Source organism: Geotrypetes seraphini, chromosome 5, assembly GCF_902459505.1.
Source record: "Geotrypetes seraphini chromosome 5, aGeoSer1.1, whole genome shotgun sequence".
Lineage (NCBI taxonomy): Eukaryota > Metazoa > Chordata > Amphibia > Gymnophiona > Dermophiidae > Geotrypetes > Geotrypetes seraphini.
Window position 1 is genome coordinate 113,246,266 of NC_047088.1, and position 19,996 is coordinate 113,266,261.

The following is a 19,996-nucleotide window of genomic DNA, read 5'->3' on the forward strand; positions in this document are numbered from 1 at the left end:
AGTTTGTTCAAGTCCCTTTGCAATTCTTCGCATTCCTCCTTCATCCGAGCTCCATTAAATAGTTTGGTGTCGTCCGCAAATTTTATTATCTCGCACTTCGTTCCTGTTTCTAGATCATTTATGAATATATTAAAAAGCAGCGGCCCGAGCACCGAGCCCTGCGGAACACCACTCGTGACCTTCCTCCAGTCCGAGTAGTGGCCCTTCACTCCTACCCTCTGGTTCCTACCCTCTAACCAGTTTCTGATCCATCTATGCACATCTCCGTCCACCCCATGGTTCTTCAGTTTCCGAAGTAGACGTTCATGAGGCACCTTGTCAAAGGCTTTCTGGAAATCTAGGTATATGATGTCTATGGGGTCTCCTCTGTCCATCTGTTTGTTAATTCCCTCGAAGAAGTGCAATAAGTTAGTCAGGCACGATCTTCCCCTGCAGAAACCATGTTGGCTGGATATCAGAAGTTCGTTTTTTTTCAAAATGTTCATCGATGTTTTCTTTTATCAGTGCTTCCGCCATTTTCCCCGGAACCGAGGTCAGACTCACCGGTCTATAGTTTCCCGGGTCACCTCTTGATCCCTTTTTAAAGATGGGTGTAACGTTGGCTATCTTCCAATCCTCCGGGATCACACCTGTTTTCAGAGATAGGTTGCAAATTTGCTGTAGTAGCTCCGCTATTTCCTCCTTTAGTTCCTTCAGAACCCTTGGATGGATTCCATCCGGACCTGGGGATTTGTCAGTTTTTAGTTTTTCTATCTGCCTGCGCACATCATCGAGGCTCACTTCCATGGATGTTAACTTTTGTGCTTGATTTCCATTGAAGATTTGTTCGGGTTCCGGTATGTTGGTTGTGTCTTCGCTTGTAAATACAGACGAAAAGAACATGTTAAGTCTTTCCGCGACCTCTTTCTCTTCCTTCACTGCTCCCTTCCGGTCTCCGTCATCCAGCGGGCCCACCTCCTCCCTAGCCGGTTGTTTCCCTTTAACATATCTAAAGAATGGTTTTTTATCTTTCGACCAGTTCTTAATTCATAATAGGACATCTCCTATCCCATGACTTTCTAACTTCCTCAGAAGCCTTTCATGAGGTACTTTGTCAAATGCCTTTTGAAAATCCAGTCGATCATCTCGCCTTTATACACATGTTCATTCACCTCTTCCATGAAATGTAGTATGCTGGTGAAACAAGATTTCCCTTGATCTTGTCTCATTAATCCATGCTTATGTATATGTTCTATCATTTTGTTCTTTATATTAATCGCTATCATTTCGCCCACTACTGACATCTGACTCACCAGTCTATAATTTTCCAGATCACCTCTGGTGACCCTGAGAATCCAGCTAGGGATATGAGATTTGAGAAGTGTATTATGGGGGGATAGAAATAGGAGTCTGTAGTGGAGCCTGAAATTGAGCTGGAGAAGGGGGAATAAAGTGTGGGGCTGCTAGCCATCCCTATGAAATGCTGCTTTTGAGAGGGAAAGAGGAACTCCTAGATCTAGATGCACTAAGAGGATTGGTAAGATCATGTGGGTCTGCACCGATCCGATTTTTTGGCCAATTCAGCAATAGCTATTGATGTACTAAAAGGTTTGCATGCAAATAATTCACACGGATGTTTGCCATAATCCCTGACTCTCCGATCCGAGGGATCGCTGTAAGAGCGACTCTCACACATACACAGAGCCGGCAGAGGAAGCCCAAACAGCTGAGAGGCAGGTGAAAGCCTCCTGTCACTCAGCTGATTGGGGCAGAAAACCATTTTTTTTCTTTCTTTCTTTTGATGGCTCTCCCCAACGACCTCTGATGAACATGGCACCGGGAATTCCTCCCCCCCCGTGCTAGTGAAAATCAGCAGGAGGGATGGCCACATGCTCTCCCCTCCCATAGCAGCAAAACGGCAGGAGGGATGCCCACTTTCTCCTTCCATGCTGATCCTACCTCCTCTACACAAGAAAAAAATGGCATAAGGGATGCCCACTCCCACCTGTCATTGTGACTCCTACCCAAACGGCAAGGGAGATGTCCACTCCATCCTGACACTGAAGGCCTACTCCCATGCCAGGAAGTTGCCATTCCTCCTGCCGTTTTCACTGGCACAGGGGGTGCTGGGGGTTCGGTTCCCAGTGTTGGTTCATTGGGGATGGCCGTCATCTTGGGGGGGGGGGATTTTTTCTTTTTTTTTTTGTAAATCATGTTTATTGAGGTCAATTAAAAAAAAAAAAGTTAAGACAGGTAAGCAACTGGTGTTAACCAGTCACTTTTTTTGGATCGCTAAAAGCAATCACTGTTTTTAGTGCATTGAGAAGCCATGTTAGTACATCAATCGCTCTACTAGTTTACATGGCATTTTAATATTAATCAGCTTATTTGCATGGTTGGGTTGGGGAATGAGCAATCGTGCAGAAAACCAGATGGTGAGCCATTTTCTGCTTCAGGTTGGCAAATACGATCTGCCACTAAAGCTGTTAAAACAGGTTTAGCGACAATTTCTGGCTTTAGTGTATCTGGGCCCTAGACATTATGGCATTTCTAGTTAAATAGGTTTCCTCTAGGGTGGGAAAGGAGGGAGATTCAGTGACTGGTGAAAACCCTTACTGCATAAGATTTGCTCTGCTTTTTCATGGGGGGCTGTAGAGCTGTTACCACCCATATCCTCTGTCAGTGGACTAGTGCTACCATACCTGACAGTTTATTTTAGATGGGATCATAGGATTTTTAGTAAGGATTTCAGCAATAACTGGCTAACCACAGCCAGGTATCTATCTGCACTGAATTTAGCCAGTCAAAATTTAACCAACTAGAAGATTCATAAAAACATGCAGCTAGAAACCTAGCCAGTTAAGTTTAGCTTAAAATTAGCCTAAAATTGACTTATAAATCTTTCTGTGGTTCGATCCAATTCATGTGGCCACAGAAAGCATATGACCTTCCAGAGGTGCAGACCAGTAACATCTTATGGAGGGCCCACCAAAGTCACAAACCCAGATATTGGTTTTGGAGTCATAACCCAGTTTTGAAAGCCCTGTACTAAAATAGCCTACTAAACAGATTGTTGAATACTGATATATATATATAGTGTTTGAGATTGGAGACTGTATTCCTGAGGATACTGGGTACTTATTGTTTAATGTGTATCAAGAGAGTAATACCGTATTTTCACGCATATAACGCGCGCGTTATACACGATTTTACAAACTGTGCATAACCTTGCGCGTTATACACATGAGCGCGTTGTACAATTTTTTTTTACATAGTTGCCCCCCTCGACGTCCGATTCACCCCCCCCCTGCAGGACCGCTCGCACCCCCACCCCGAAGGACCGCTCGCACGCACCCCCACCCCGAAGGACCGCTCGCACGCACTCCCACCTGCACCCCTACCATGAAGGGACCGCTCGCACCCCGACAGCCTCCCGACTCCCCCCCCCATCATGTAGACGCTCCTACCGGTGTCCTGCTGCTTCCTCTTGGCGGTCTCGGCCCTTCTGTGAGCCCTGCACCTGCGCTGCTTCCTCTTCCGGCGGTCCCGCCCTTTCTCTGACGTCAGAGAAAGGGCAGGGTGGGGACAGGACTTCAAGGGGGAGAGGAGAGTCGGGGCAGGCGAAAGGAGAGTCGGGCGGCGACGGGAGAGTCGGGGCAGCATGAGCGGTACACTGGTGTGTGCGGTATACAAAATTTTTTTTACATATATTTCGGTTTCCCGCGCGCTATACCCGTGTGCGCGTTTTACACGGGTGCACGTTATCTACGTGAAAATACGGTACTTTTTTGGTCATTAATTGCTACTAAAGTAGGTGTTTGTCAGGAATGTTCTTTAGTGATTTGATAAGTGCTGGAAGGAATGTTCCCTAACAGGAAGTGAACTCTTTAACTACTACTTTTATATGTTTTTCCCTTATTTTTTAAACTTGAACTGTTTTTAATTCCACTATCATATACTGTACTATAAAACAGGCTGAGACCTTTTTGATCTCTAGCTGTGATCTGGGGTAATGTAAAAAGAAAACATTATCAATTTGATTTTTCCCTTCTAATAGAAGGAAACTGCCTGCCTTCACTACTCAATTTTTAAGTTCAACAAATGCATGTGTTACGTACATGTTGAGCCCAATATTTTTCTTCAGAGCAGGGCTCCTAAAAATTTTCCCCTCCCCCAATTTTAAACTAAACTAAATCTTCGGCTTATATATTGCATCTTCTCTATAAAAATAGAGCTCGGCATGGTTTACAGAAATTGCAAAGAAAAAAATACAATAGAAATAGGGATAATATAAAGGGAAGCAAAGTTTACAATTTTGCAAAAAGCCAAGTTTTCAAATTTTTTCGGAATAATTGAAGAGAGCCCAGATCAAGCAACTGGACAGGAAATTATTCCAGAGCTCAGTAATTTTGAAAAGAAGAGACTTCCCTAATTTACCAGTTTAGATGATGCCTTTCTGCGTAGGAAAAGATAATTTGAGTTTTTGAGTAGGTCTGGTAATCTTAGATCTTGTAGAATTCCAAAAAGGAGGAAGTAAGGAAGGAAAGATGCTTGCAAGATCTTTAATGTAAAGCAGGCACATTTAAAATAAACTCTAGAAATAATTGGGAGCCAATGACGTTTTAGCAAAAGCGGAGAAACATGATTGAATTTGCTTTTTACAAAGATCAGGCTGTTAAATTTAGTGTATTTGTTAGCAGAAACTTTAAGGATACTAAGTTTAGGCCTGCTATAAATTTGTGAGACTAATTTAGGTGCTTAGTACTGCAAATTGGTGCTGAATATCTACCTTTTTTTTCCTGGATCTAAATTCACCCTATTGCCATCCCTTTTAGGACCTAAATATACAAGTCCACTGGAATTTCGAGAATATATTTAGGCCTTCAGCCCCATTACATTTTCAAAGGGGGCCAGTTTAGGAGTTTTCTCTAAGTTAGGAGCATAAAACCCTTCCAATATTGTCTTTTTGTATGTCGGGATTATTGACTTAAGTAATCTCTCATACTTATTTTGAATGTAGTTAAATATTTGTTTTGCATTTGGAATATTTAGGGAAGTGCAGGATTTGGATATCCAGGTCCTAAGGGACAAAAGGGAGAGCATGGTGCTCAGGGGCCTCCAGGTCCTGCTGGTCCCCCAGGATTGCCTGCTGCTGTGGTGCGCCAAGAGGATGGTTCCTTAGTAAAGGAGATATCTGGACCACAAGGACCACCGGGCCTTCCTGGTCTTCCTGGAAATCCAGGTGTTCCGGGCAAAGATGGAGAACCGGTGAGTAAAATCTTTACTTGTCAAAAACTACTCTAACATGTTATAGGAAGGAAAAAACTCAATATGTATTTTGGGGTAAACAGATGAATAGAAGAAACAAAGTAGAATTATGGTGGTAGGACTCAAAGGAGGAATATTAGATTAGATGGGATAGGATCAATTCAATGTTCCCTTTAATACTCCTGGTGGAATTCTGTGCAAGTGTAGAATTTTGTGCAGACCTTCTATCCTGTTCCTAACCTAATGCCCCTCCCCTACATGTGTCTGACCGCTCTCTGATTGACAACCCCCCATGTGATGACATCTGTCCTACATGCAGGCCTCCCAAAGTAGCAGCGGCTGGCTGGCAGAGGCAGTACTGTAAACAGGCTGCATGTGGACCTGCCTGGCCAGGGTCTTCCCTCTGCCGCATTGCTTATATCCGGAGTTCTGCAGGGATCCATTCTCACACCCACTCTCTTCGACATCTATCTTGCACCCTTACTAACTATTCTTCAGTCCTTGGAGTTCACCTCATACTTTTATGCAGATGACATTCAGATTATGTGCATCCTGAATTCAACCGACATAACATAACATCGTGCTTATAAACCGCGTAGCTGTAAGTTCTATGCAGTTAACAAAAGATAAATAATAAAATAACATAAGAAACATATAGCTTAATTTGCCAAATACTTTGAGAAAAGATAAGTTTTCAACTGAGTTATAAAATGTTTGTAAGAACAAGCACTACGCAACAATGGTCAAAATTCCCTACCATAGAAAGCAGCCTGGAATGCTCATGTATGTTCTAAAGATTTCTTACTCTTACAACCTTGAGCAGAAAGAAAATGGAGAAAAACTAACCTAGATCCCACAAAAACCGCCTGTAAAAAAATTAACAAACAATACAAATTACTACTAAAGGACAAGAGAAAAACACACCACACCAATCTAATAGGCACAGAAACCCAAGATACCAAAAAACTATTCCAAATATTAAAAGATATAACAGACACCAAACCTTACATGACCACTAACAATACCCCGCCTCCCTCTTAGCAGAACACTTCAGAAACAAAATTACAAATGCCAGAGCTACCCTCAGTTGTACTCCATTCCATCTAAATTAATTCACAATTCTTCCCACAGAAAAAGAATCAACTGCAGCAGACAGAACATGGTCCCAATTCCCCAACATACAATGGTCAGAACTCAATAAACTCTACAAAAAGTACATCCACGCATCCTGTGACCTCAACCACTGCCCATCATATCTCCTTACAACCTCCAGTGCAAAATTCTGTACTCTACTTCTGCAATGGATACAAACCATGCTCACAGACGGCCTTTTCCCAACTGACCTCATCAAAATCATCATCACCCCAATCCAAAAAGATCCAAAAGGACCAACAGGCCAACCATCCAACTACAGACCCATTGCCTCAATACCTCTATTTTATTTATTTATTTATTTAGTTAGATTTTTATCCCGTCCTCCCAATAGCTCAGAACGGTTTACAAATGAACATACACATATAAGTAGTACAAATGAACATACTAGACATATAAGTAGTACAACTGGTTTAGGGATTGGATTTATAGTTTTTGGAGAGAATTAAATACCGGGAGAGTAAGCAGAAAGAGAGAAGGGGGAAACAGTAGCTTAGTTTAAGGAGAGTTATAAGCATTTAGGTACAATTTGTTAGTGGATAGAGTAAGAGAGGATCATACTGGAGTTTCGGGAAGGTGATAGGGGAGTGGAAGGTGGGGCCTAAGGGGGGGAGAAGGCAGAGGAGATCTTTAGTTGAAGAGGAGGGTCTTTACCGATTTACGGAATGTTAATAATGAGTTCTGTTGTCTAAGTTGGGGGGGGGAGTTGGTTCCAGAGGCGTGGAATGAAGTGGCTGTAGGATCGTTTGTGGGCAGTTTCTGTGAGCAGTGATCTTCCGGGGGGGGTGCATAGGCGTATCTCAGACTTTGAGCGGAGAGTGCGAGTGGGGTTGTAGATGGGAAGCTTGGATTTTATGTAGGAGGGGGTGGTGGAGTAGATTCTCTTGTGAGCAATTGCCAGGGCTTTGAAAGTACAGCGTTGGCTAATTGGGAGCCAGTGTTCGGCATGGAGTGCCGAGGTGATGGAATCGTGGTAGTTGAGGTTGTGTAGGAGGCGGATGACTGCATTTTGGACCCGTTGGAGGCGTTTGATATTATTCTTGGTTAGTCCATTAAATAGGGAGTTACAATAATCCATTCTGGAGAGGACATATGCGTATAGGAGTTGGGCGAGGTCTGGTGTGGAGATGTAGGGTTTGATCCTTTTCAGTTGGCGAAGGTAGTGGAAGGAGGTGGAGACTACTTGGGATATGTGGTTAGATAGGGATAGGTGTCCGTCTAGGGTTACTCCCAGGCTGCGAACTTGATCTGCTGCCGTTAGTAGAGTGGAATCCCATGTTAGTGTAGGTCGTATGTATTTGGTGTTTTTGTTTCTGATCCATAGGAGTTCGGTTTTGGAGGCGTTAAGTTGAAGCTTGTTGTTTGACATCCAAGATTTCATTTCAGTGAGGCAGAGTTCGAGGTTAGCAATTTGGGAGGGCCGGTTTTCGCCTAAGGGGAGGAGCAGCTGGATGTCATCTGCATAAGAGTGGATTTTGATTTTATATTTTTGCGCTATATCGATGACGGGTTTGATGTAGAGGTTGAATAGGAGGGGGGATAGAAGGGCGCCTTGAGGAACGCCATATTTGATAGGCTTAGGGTTAGATTTATGTGTCCCTGGTAGGACAGTTTGGGTCCTTTGGTGAAGGAAGGAGGTGATCCATTGGAGGGCTGTGTCTTTGATTCCGAGGTCGTGGAGCCTAGATGTGAGCAGTGTTCCCTCTAAGCGGGCGGGTGTTGTGAGCAAACTTTTTTCACCGTGAGCCAAAAATATCGGGCGCCAGCAAGTTATGAGCCAACTCGCCCGATTCTCCTCTCGCCGCCCTGCCATCTGCCGTACGCCTCTTCCGATTGTGCGCTGTGACGAGAAACGTGTGCGCTGCGATGTAATATTTTGTGCGCCAGCGCAGCTTAGCGGGAACACTGGTTCAAATGGTTTTATTTATTTCCCCAAATTTATTTTTGTTATACGCATTGAAAATATTTGATATTGCGTTTAAATCAAAATCTCAATAAACTTGAAACGAGTGCCCGTGAGATTGTGGGAGGGTTAAATACTCAAAACTTAGAAGTTTTTGCTACGCCAGCTTTCTGGTATCTTTACATACAGTGGCGTACCTAGCATATGTAACATCCGGGGCCCATCATTTTTTGGCACCCCCCCCCATCTGTAAGAAAAACATGATTTTTAGTAACAAACCACACGTCACACATGAGTACCTAGGAAAAGGCAGCATCTTACATATTGCAGTGAGCAGTACATCAATACACCCATTGTAAAACTAAACAAGCCAGACCAGCACAGATCAATCCTACACCGTCAATCCTAACAGAAAACACACAGAACACAGAAAACACCTTCGCCTAGTAAGGAATATGTAATCACAAACTAACCCCTCCCTCTTTTACAAAACTGTAGTGTGGATTTTAGCTACGGAGGTAACAGCTCTGATGCTCATAAAATTCTGAGCATCAGAGCTGCTACCACCAAGGCTGGTGCTAAAAACGCTTCACAGTTTTGTAAAAGGGGGGATAAAATAAAAATACATAGACAAAGGTTAAATTGAACCAGCAAGAAGCTGGACTCTGCATACAATGCTTCACAGAAACAGTGACACATGTCTCCTAAAGCAATAAATAAATAGAAATTTTTTTCTACCTTTGTCTTCTGTGGTTTCTCCTTTCCTCATCTTCTTGTAACTCTCTTCCTTCCATCCACTGTCTGCCGTCTCTCTTCCCCTATATGGCATCTTCTCTCCTTCTATGCCCCTTCCAGAAACTGTATGCCTCCCCCTTCCATCTCTCCTTTCACCCCATTGGTCTGGCATCTCTCTCCTCGCCTTCCCTCTCCCACACCTCTCCTCATAGTCTGGTATCTCCCCTTCCCTGATTCTCTGGCATCTCTCTCCTTTCCTTTTCTTCCATCTTTCGCTCCCCCTCCATGCTCTCACATCTCCCCCTTCCTTTTCCCTTAGACTGGCATACCTTCCTCCTACGCTCCAAGCCCTGGCATCTCCTTTAATTCCCTCCCTCATCTTCCTTCTCCCTCCAGCTGGGTACCGCAACACTCTTCCCTGCAGCTCTGCACTTCCCCACAATTGCCATGCTTCGGTTCCTCTTCTTCCTTCCTTCCTCCCCCCCCCCCCGCGGGACCCTGCGGCACCATCAACTCTTACTCCCTCTAATGTCGGCCCTGCAGCTCCAGACTTCCTCGCACCTTCTCCCCTCCCCCTTTGGATCGCTATTATTTTAAATGTTATAGCCGCGGAGCTGTATCCATCAGTGGAGATGTCTAACCTCGGCCTGCCCCGGAACTCTTACTGCAACAGTGACTTCCTGTTCCTGCCTAGACGGGCGGCTGCTGCAGTAAGAGTTCCGGGGCAGGCCGAGGTTAGACATCTCCACTGATGGATACAGCTCCGCGGCTATAACATTTAAAATAATAGCGATCCAAAGGGGGAGGGGAGAAGGTGCGAGGAAGTCTGGAGCTGCAGGGCCGACATTAGAGGGAATAAGAGTTGATGGTGCCGCAGGGTCCCGCGGGGGGGGGGGGGGAGGAAGGAAGGAAGAAGAGGAACCGAAGCATGGCAATTGTGGGGAAGTGCAGAGCTGCAGGAGCTGTTATAGCCGCGGAGCTGTATCCATCAGTGGAGATGTCTAACCTCGGCCTGCCCCGGAACTCTTACTGCAGCAGCCGCCCGTCTAGGCAGGAACAGGAAGTCACTGTTGCAGTAAGAGTTCCGGGGCAGGCCGAGGTTAGACATCTCCACTGATGGATACAGCTCCGCGGCTATAACATTTAAAATAATAGCGATCCAAAGGGGGAGGGGAGAAGGTGCGAGGAAGTCTGGAGCTGCAGGGCCGACATTAGAGGGAGTAAGAGTTGATGGTGCCGCAGGGTCCCGCGGAGGGGGAGGAAGGAAGGAAGAAGAGGAACCGAAGCATGGCAATTGTGGGGAAGTGCAATCCCCCCAATGCGTCCCCTTACCTTACCTCCCCTTACCTTTGCGACGCGTGTGTGCGCTGTGAAGAGAAACTTGTGCGCTGCGATGTAATATTTTGTGCGCGAGCGCAGGCCAGCGCAGCTTAGCGGGAACACTGGATGTGAGTAGTTGGTGGTCAACTGTGTCGAAGGCAGCGCTAAGGTCAAGTAGGACTAGTAGGGCGTCATTGCCTTTGTCGAGTATTGACCAGCTGTCGTCGATGATATCAAGGAGTACTGATTCTGTGCTGTGGCCCTTACGGAAGCCGGATTGGGCTGGGGATAGGGCAGCTTGTTCTTCAATGAAGGGGTGTAGGCGGTGGAGCACAATTCGTTCAAGGAGTTTGGAGACAATTGGGAGGTTGGAGACTGGGCGATAGTTGCTAGGTTCATTGGGATCAAGGGAGGGTTTTTTGAGGGTGGGCTTGATAATAGCTGATTTCCAGCTGAGGGGGACAGTTCCAGTAGTTAGAGAGGTGTTAATGATGGGGAGGATGGATTCTGCCATGGCGTCTCCGGCAGACAGCAGGAGGCTGGACGGGCAGGGGTCGAGGATGGTGTTGGAGGGTTTGAGTTCTCTCAGGGTTTCGAGGACCTCCGCATGAGTGGCTAAATGAAATTGGGAGAGAGTGGCGGAAGGGGGGGTATATGGAGTTGGTTGGAGCTGAGTAGGAGTGGGTTTGGTGTTGAGGTCGAGGTTAGCTCGGATGTTTTGTACTTTGGACTGGAAGAAGTCCGAGAGAGTTTCGCTATCGAGTTCTGTTTGGTTGATTTGATTATTCCTTTGGGCGTTGGTGAAGAGATGGTTGGTGAGGGTGAACAGTTGTTTTGATCTAGAAGGGGCTTGTTGTAGGAGACGAGAGTAGTAGGTCTTTTTTGCCTCTAGAATGGCAGCTTTGTATGTGGTGGATATGTTTTTCCAGTGGGTTTTGGTTTCATTGTCCGGATGTTTGGCCCAGATCCTTTCTGCTTTCCTCAGGGATCGTTTTATGGATCGGAGGTCATTAGTGTACCAGGGAGCAGGTGCTTTGTTGGTGATTATTTGGGTTGTTTTTGTTTGGACCAGGTTATTATAGAGGGATTGGATGTTAGAGTGCCATGTGGCGGCTGCCAGGTCAATTGATAGGGGATGTTGGGTACAAGATTTGTTTAGGGTGCGAATACCTGCGGCCATATCTTGAGGGTTGACCGAATTAGGGAGTTGACGTAGGGTGGGGGGGTGGGATCTTTACGTGGGGTTAGGGCAGTATCGAGTGGGAGTTCGAATTCAATGAGGTGGTGGTCTGACCATGGGACAGGTGTGGAGGTGTAAGTATGCTGGGGCTCTGTCGTTGGGTCTTTGAGGGTGAAGAGCAAGTCTAAGATGTTGCCTGCTGAGTGCGTGGGGGTGGTTATAGCTTGGTGGAATCCTAGGTCGGAGAGGGAGGAAAGGAAGTTGTCAATTTGTCCTGAGGTGTTGGGATAGTCTGGGAAATTGAAATCTCCTAGGATTGTCATGTGTTTGTGTGAGATGGTTAGTTCAGTGATGAATTCGAGGAGGGTTTCTAGGGTGTCTGCTGGGGAGTTGGGGGTTCTGTAGAGGAGTATGAGGGCGGTTTTTTGTTTGTGGCCTAAGGTGAACGCAATAGCTTCTAGGGAGGGAATATTGATGGAGTTTATTAGTTTTGGTGTGGCGGAGGTTTTGATAATGGAAGTCACTCCACCTCCTTTTCCAGAGGTACGTCAAACTAACAGAAGGACTAGTAGCCAAGCTCCTCACCAACTATCTAGAAGGGCATAACATACTTCACCCCATGCAATCTGGCTTCAGAACCAACTTCAGCACAGAGACATTACTAGGCTCCCTTATTGACACAGCCAGACAACACCTCAGCACAGGAAAAAAAATGCTTCTCATACAACTAGACCTAACCACAGCATTTGACCTGGTAGACCATAACATCCTACTGCAAATTTTGGACGCAATAGGTATTTCAGATAAAGTATACTTTTGGTTTGAAGGCTTCCTAAAATCCGGAACATACAGAGTAAAATCAGATAAAGTAAAATCTGAACCTTGGTCCAACCTCTGCGGCATACCACAAGGATTCCCACTATCCCCTACTCTCTTCAACCTATACACTGCCTCTCTCGGAACATACCTGGATAATCTAGGCATAACCACCTATAGTTATGCAGATGACATTACCATTCTCATACCTTTTGATCAACCAAAGACCGTCATGACAAACACACTACACCGAACACTAGAAACAGTAGCGACCTGGATGAAAGATCACAAACTGAAACTCAACACAGACAAAACTAAATTCATCCTCCTCGAAAATGACAAAGTCCCAACCATAACCAATATAGAAATCAACTCAATCAACTACCCCATTCAAACCACCCTAAACCTACTAGGAATGACTATAGACAGATGCTGCACCATTCAACCGCAAATAAATAAAACAATACAGAAATCCTTCACAGTTATGAGAAGCCTAAGACAAGTCCGAAAATTCTTTGAAAGAACACAATTCCAGCTCATAGTACAATCCCTAATCCTAGGTCTACTAGATTACTGCAACATCCTCTACCTCCCCTGCCCTGCTACAATGACTAAACAACTACAAACAATCCAAAATACAGCTCTGAGACTCATCTACTCATTGAGGAAACACAATCATATTACAGAAGCATACATCAACTCACACTGGCTTCCAATCCAAGAAAGAATACTATTTAAATTCTACTGTATGTTATTTAAAACCTTAAATGGAGACAGCCCAACCTACCTGAACAACCGCCTCATCCAAACTACCTCAATCAGATGTAGAAAAGCACACACCCCATTCACCCCCCCTCCCTCCGATCAAAGAAGTTAAACGGAAAAAACTATACGATGGCCTCCTAGCCACTCAAGCAGCAAAGATAGATAACCAGATCTCCAATCTACTGATAACTATCCCAGACTACAAGATGTTCAGAAAAGAAATAAAAACTATACTCTTCAAGAAATTCCTGAAACAGTCCTAATATTACATATACCTTCCTTCCTCCCTCTTCCCGCCACACAGAAACTACCTGATCTACTCTTTGCCTTCTCTAGAAATGACCAGTGATCTTCCATTGTAACCCACCGTTTATAACTCTTTTGTAATCTGCCTTGAACCGCAAGGTAATGGCAGAATAGAAATCTCTAATGTAATGTAATGTAATCCTCTTCTATGTTTATAAGATGCTATAAGAAATCTATCGGTCATATAAATTGGAGCGATACCATACACAACTTTGTAGCAAAGACAACCCAACTTAAACAAAACGTGAGCCTCCACTGGAAGCCAGTTCAACTCGCGATAGAAGTGATCATATTTCTTTAGACCATAAATCAATTTCACCGCCGTATTCTGAATTAATCTAAGCCTAGCCATCTCTTTTTTAGTGCATGTTAAATAGAGTATATTACAATAGTCAAGAAGACTCAGCAACAATGATTGAACTAAATGTTTAAAAGCAGAAAATTCAAAATATGGTTTTATGGTATGCAGCTTCCATAATGTATAATAACCCTTTTGTACCACAGCATCTACTTGCTTTTTCATGGTCAAATGTTGATCAATAACAACTCCCAGTATTTTAATCATTGGATTTTGTGTGGAGATGCAACAAAAAATTTGGTCTTAATTTGATTTAATTTGAATTTAAATTCCTGCATCCATGAGTCCATCAGTTTCAATATAGACTCAATCGTCTGAGTGATATGGCACAAAGTTTTATTACAAAGAATAATGATCGTGATGTCATCAGTGTAGCTAAGCAGCCTAGAACCCAGGTCTGGAATGCTTTCCCAGAGGTTTTTATAGGGGAAAGCACTCTTCAGGGATTCAAGACAAGGCTGGATAAGTTCCTACTGGAACAAAACATACGCAAGTAAGGCTAGACTCAAATAGGGCATGGTTTTTTGACCTAAGGGCCACTGTATGAGTAGACTGCTGGGCACGATGAACCACTGGTCTGACCCTGCAGTGGCAAATCTTATGTCCTTATGAAAAACCAAAGAAGAGAGATACACATTAAATAATGCAAGTGAAAGTGGGGAGCCCTGAGGGACCCCACAAGGGTTTTTCCAAACTGGAGAAAGCTGATCATTAAACTTAACTTGATAGAGTCTAGATCCAAGGAATCATTTAAACCCAGAGAGAACGTTATCTTGCAATCCTAAAGCATCTAGGCAGTCCAATAATTTAGTGTGATCCACCAAATGAAAGGCATTACTCAGATCAAACTGGAGAACCAATGCACTACTACCCTTACTCAATAAACTATTTAAATGATCTATCATAAACCAAAATTAGAACATCTAACCACCTGGCTAGCAGATAAGACAACTACTCAGCCCTAGCAAATGAAAAGCACTTCTTTTCTCTAAAGATTGGAATATGACGCTCTCCTCCCCCATCTTACTCTGCTCTATCCTGGTTCCCTGGTAACCATTACTTGCATACTAGGGGTCATCCTTGACTCGGTTCTTTTGATTCACATCTCAGATCTCTGCTGTAGTTCAACAATCATTCTACAAACTTTGAATAATCCGTTCTATTTGTAGCCTTCTAGAACCATCCTCTTTATATGTTCTGTCCATTCTTTAGTTATCAGCAGTCTAGATTACTGGAACTCACTCTACCAAGGCATCACAATAAAAAATTGCAAACAACTTCAGATTGTACAAAATAAAACTAATCGCAGACCACCACAATATGACCATGTTGCCTCTCTTGCTCAAATCCGCACACTGGCTTCCTATATCCCATCATGTAACGTACAAAATCCTATTACTTGTCTTCAAGATTTGTGCTATTGAAATTCTCTTCTATCTTTACAGACATCTAATACCTTACTGTCCCTCTCGGTGTCTCAACTTTTCAGATCAAAACTGTCTTTGTGCTCTTTCTTTTCATGAAATAGTCTTAGCCATTACTCACAGCGCCATATTCTCTGTTGAAGGACCTGAGCTCTGGAACCTTCTCTCTACCCACCTGAAACTACAAACATCATTTAGACAAATTCAAAGTTGATCTAAAAACTTTTCACTGATCCCTCCATTTCTGCCTTTTAATACTTGACAGTGGCAGAGTAGACATACTGGATGCAGGGACCTCCCCTTCTAATCTATCTCTCCCTTTTTTCCTATCAAAGATTATAGTTCTACCCTTTTCCACTCACGGTCTTGTCTCAACTATCACACCCTCCTCTTTACTAGAAATGTAAGCCGCTTAGACGTATCCCATGATAGGTGGAATACCAAGTCTGAAATAAACTTGGAAACTTGGGTGGGGTGAGGGGACATGGATGCTAGGGTGGTCCATAAGACATGATAAAAATTAAACCTTATCAAAACATGTTTTCATAAATCTGAATGTGTTCTACCTCATGTAGATAATATATGGTTAAAATCTGAAGTAGTTTGGGACAAATGTAGAAATCACTTTCCGTATTTTTCGCTTCATATGACGCACTTTTTCCACCCCTAAAAAGGGGGTGGAAATAAAGATGCGTCTTATGGAACGAATACCCAAACCCCTCCCGTTACCTTTTTGTAAATTCCGAGGCCCTCCCTTGCTGGATGCGGCTGCCTGGAGCACTGACAGCTGACGCGGCTGCCTCAGAGTCCTCTTCCCTTGCGGCAGAGTGGCACACAAGGCTGCTGGCCTTGTTCTGGCTGCTTCCCGCGAGAGTTCTTAATAGAAAAGCGAGGTTGGACCTGCATGCCTGCAGGGAGGCCTGGAGGAGGGGGGAGGCCTGCCTGAGGTCTACCTGGGAAGGGGTATGCCTACCTGCCTGCCTGGGGGTAAGGCCTGGGAGGGGGAGAAGCCTGCCTGCCTGGGGGGGGTAGGCCTGGGAAGGGGGATGCCTCCTGTCTGCCTGCCTGGGGGAGGGGGAGGCCTGCCTGCCTAGGGTGGCTAACTGGGAGGGGGAAGGTAGGCCTGCCTGCCTGGGGGGGGGCTACCTGGGAGGTGGTAGGCCTGCCTGCCTGGGATAGACCTGGGAGGGGGATAGGCCTGCCTGCCTGCCTGGGGGGTAGGCCTGGGAGGGGAGAAGCCTGCCTGCCTGGGAGGAGCTACCTGGGAAGAGGGTTGGCCTGCCTGCCTGGGGATAGGTCTGCTCATGTTTATTTTTCAAATTATATTTGGTTTTTGGACTGTTTGAAAGGCTTTTTGGTGCTACAGAGGATTCCACTCAGAACAGCTCTGGCTGCAGGAGAGTGTAGACTCTGAGGTCAAGGGTTTGCTTCCAAGGGGCAGACTGCTTTGCAGTGCACCCACTTGGGCAGCCTGCACTACCAGTTTGGGGGCTCGGGGACTTTTCCTTTGGGAGCAAGGCTCACCCCAGGTTTGTCCACAGTGGGCTTGAATGTATGCTGAACGGTTCTGAGGCGGGTTTTCCAGGATTGGGGCTGACTGTGTTCCTCCTCCCAGTTGATCCAATGGGAGTTGAGGTCTCTGGCCGGTTGCATGGGCCTAAGAGACAGAAATCACAAACAAGTCTGGATTCCAGGTTTGTTGAGGCAGAGGTTCTCCCTGTAAGCTGTTTATAACTTCCAACACTTGTAGCTTCCAGCACGCAGCATGGCACAGTGACTAACAGGATGACAGCCTGGCAAACAAAATCGGTGTGTGTGGCGGGGGGGGGGGGGGGGGAGGGGGGGTTTAAAATTGATTTATTTTGGGGGGGTTCTGGGGTTAGTTAGGGTCCCCCACCTCTAAAATCCTAAAACAGCTAATTTTTATTCCCCAGTGTAGCTCCCCCGGGCCGTTTTTGGATCTAAAATCACTGCCATGATGGCCATCTTTCATTTCCTGATATGAAAATGAAAGTCTCTGTCTGCTTCAAAACACCTCGATTTTGCTTAAAAACAGGTGTAGCATGCTCCTCAGGCCAGGATACCTTGGAATCATGCTAAGTTTGTTGTGGATGGCCATCTGAGAATTATCTAGGTCCTATATGCGCTTGATGGGAGAGCGTGAGCCACTGGCTTTAGCCCCTCTAGTCCCTCGGGTGGGGTGTTAGTGCCCAGATGCTGCAAGGGCCAGGAAGAGTCCTGGTTTGAGCCAGGGAGGAGCGCAAGGGTGTTCCTGTTGAGGCACAGTTGTGGCACTACTGCAAAATCCTAGAAAGGGGCTCATGAGCATCTGCAGGGGCCTTCTGGACGTCCTGGACAGGGTTTCACCCTAAATTCATCAATGTAATGTTTGAAGCTTACAGAATTAATAAGGGCCACATATGAAACCCTTGGGGATCATGGCCCTGCTGGCGGTCCCCCCTCCCACCCCTCCAGTGTGTGCAATTCTCCAGCAACAGTGCCCTGCGCAAGTTGGGAAGGTCTAGTCTGAGGAAGACTGGGCTGGAGAGGGCTCTCTTTTAATGCCTTTACTCTCCCAGACAGGGTCCTCTTTAGCAGAAGATACTGCTTCAGGATGGCTGGATTGGGATCTGGTGGAGGTCCTTAATCTCAGAGAGGACCCAACTGTGCTCAGACTGTTCAAGCTTCAGCACTTTTACAGGTGTTCATGGAATTCCCCCAGGAATTAAATATAGAGACTCTATAGTCCTCTGTTACACCTCTTGTCACCTAGGTTAACCACTCCAAGTCGTGTCGCTATCCAGAGGTAATGGTCGGGAGGGATCACCAGTTTTTAATGTCTGGAATGGATTTTGTAGCTAATGATCTATATGATCTTTTCAGAGTTGTAAGCAAAATGTCTGCTTATTCCATTTCTGCCTGCACTATGGTATGGATCAGACAGTGGGCAGGGAATTTCTCCTCCAAGGCGACTTTGAATAAATTACCATTTAAGGAACATTTACTTTTGGAAAAGGTCTGGTTGATCTTGTGACCAGTATGCAGGATCACAGGTTGAAGTCTTTACCGGACAGCAGACCTTGAGCCCCTAGGGCAGTGGTAGGCAATTCCAGTCCTTGAGAGTCGGAGCCAGGTCAGGTTTTCAGGACATCCACAATAAATATGCATGAGATAGATTTGCATCTCAGGAAGGCAGTGCATGTAAATCCATCTCGTACATATTCATTGTGGATATCCTGAAAACATGACCTGGCTCCGGGTCTCACGGACCAGAATTGCCTACCCCTACCCTAGGGGATCAGGTCATGGTACTTTTCGGACCTCCAGACAATATTGCCAGTTCTCGGGAGGGCGTTCGGGCTACAGATCTTTTCAAAGCTCCAAGCAAAGATTTGGAGGGGCCAGGCGCCCCCAGTCTTCAGTCTCCTGCTCCACCACACATCCCAAGAAGCAATTATGACACTAAGCCATCAGCTGAGCTTCCACTCATCGGAGGTAGATTATCAGCCTATTGGGGAGTGTGGACAAAGATCACCAGAGATCACTGGGTGCTGGACATTATATAGGAGGAATACAAACTTAAGTTCTTTTGTTCCCCCCCCTGGCTGGAAGGTGGGAAAAAAATAAATAAAAAGTGGCCAAAGTCCAAGCAGTGTTGCAAAGCCTGCTGGATCTGGAAGCCATAGAGCCTGTGCTAGAGGAAGACTTGGGCTCTGGCTGATAATATATTTCATAGTGCCAAAGAGAGACTCAAAAGACTGTGGAGTCTGATTCTAGACCTCAGAACAGTGAATGCAGCCCTCAAGATACCCCATTTCCGAATGGAGATAGTGAGGACGGTGATTGCATCATTGGCGCTGGATGCATTTCTCAACTCTGTGGATTTGACAGAGATCTACCTTAACATTCCCATCTTTCCAGAACACAAGAAGTGCTGGGAGCAATGGTTGTGACCATAGACATAGTGTTTTGGACAAGAGCACACTTGTCTGCTCCAAGATGCACTCCTTTCCCAATGGTGCCTACAGAGGGATGCCCTTCACCTTGGACAGTGGAAGCTCATCACAGTCTACCCTGGTAGAACCCCAGTCTTTCACCAGAGGAGTTCCCCTTCGCATCTCTGCATGGGTGATTCTGATGATGGACACCAGCCTATATGGCTTGGTGGGGGGGGGGGGACCATTGTGAGAGATGTCCAGTTTGGGGATGCTGGTCCACTTCCCAGAGGAAGTGGCCGATCAACTGCTTGGAACTTTGAGCCATCCACCTGGCGCTTCAGGTATTTGGAAGTGCGCTATATATCAAAGCAATACAAGTTTTTTCAGATGACACAATGATGGGGGGGGGGGGGTTAAGGGCACCAAGAGTGCAGCTTTAAGCTTGGAAGCCTAGTTGCTATTTTAATGGGCAGAGGCCCATCTTCTGGTGCTTTTGGCAGCACATGTGGCAGGAGTGGACAATGTGCAAGTGGATTTCCTCTGCTGGAAGACCCTGGATCCCGAGGAGTGGTCACTGTCTCAGGACGTCTCCACCTGCATTTTGAATTGGTTAGGGGCGCTCAACATTCGATCTGATGGCATTGATAGCCAACACGAAGATGGTTCTGTTTTTCAGTCAAAGAAATGAGCCAGGGAATGAAGTCTTGGATGCCCTGGTGCAACCTTGGCCAAAGGCATAAGAATAGCCTTACTGGGTCAGACCAATGGTGCATCAAGCCCAGTAGCCCATTCTCATGGTGGCCAATCCAGGTCACTAGTACCTGGCCAAAACCCAAGGAGCAGCAATATTCC

The 19,996-nt window shown here is 45.6% G+C and overlaps 1 protein-coding gene across 1 annotated transcript in view; it reads left to right on the forward strand.

Moving 5' to 3' along the window:
- The window catches only part of COL18A1 (collagen type XVIII alpha 1 chain), a 585,697-nt gene that overhangs the window by 203,466 nt on the left and 362,235 nt on the right, over window positions 1-19,996 (forward strand). The window contains exon 8 of the mRNA XM_033945055.1: window positions 5,032-5,247. Coding sequence (XP_033800946.1) covers window positions 5,032-5,247 — 216 coding nt within the window. The remainder of the gene's footprint in view (window positions 1-5,031; window positions 5,248-19,996) is intronic.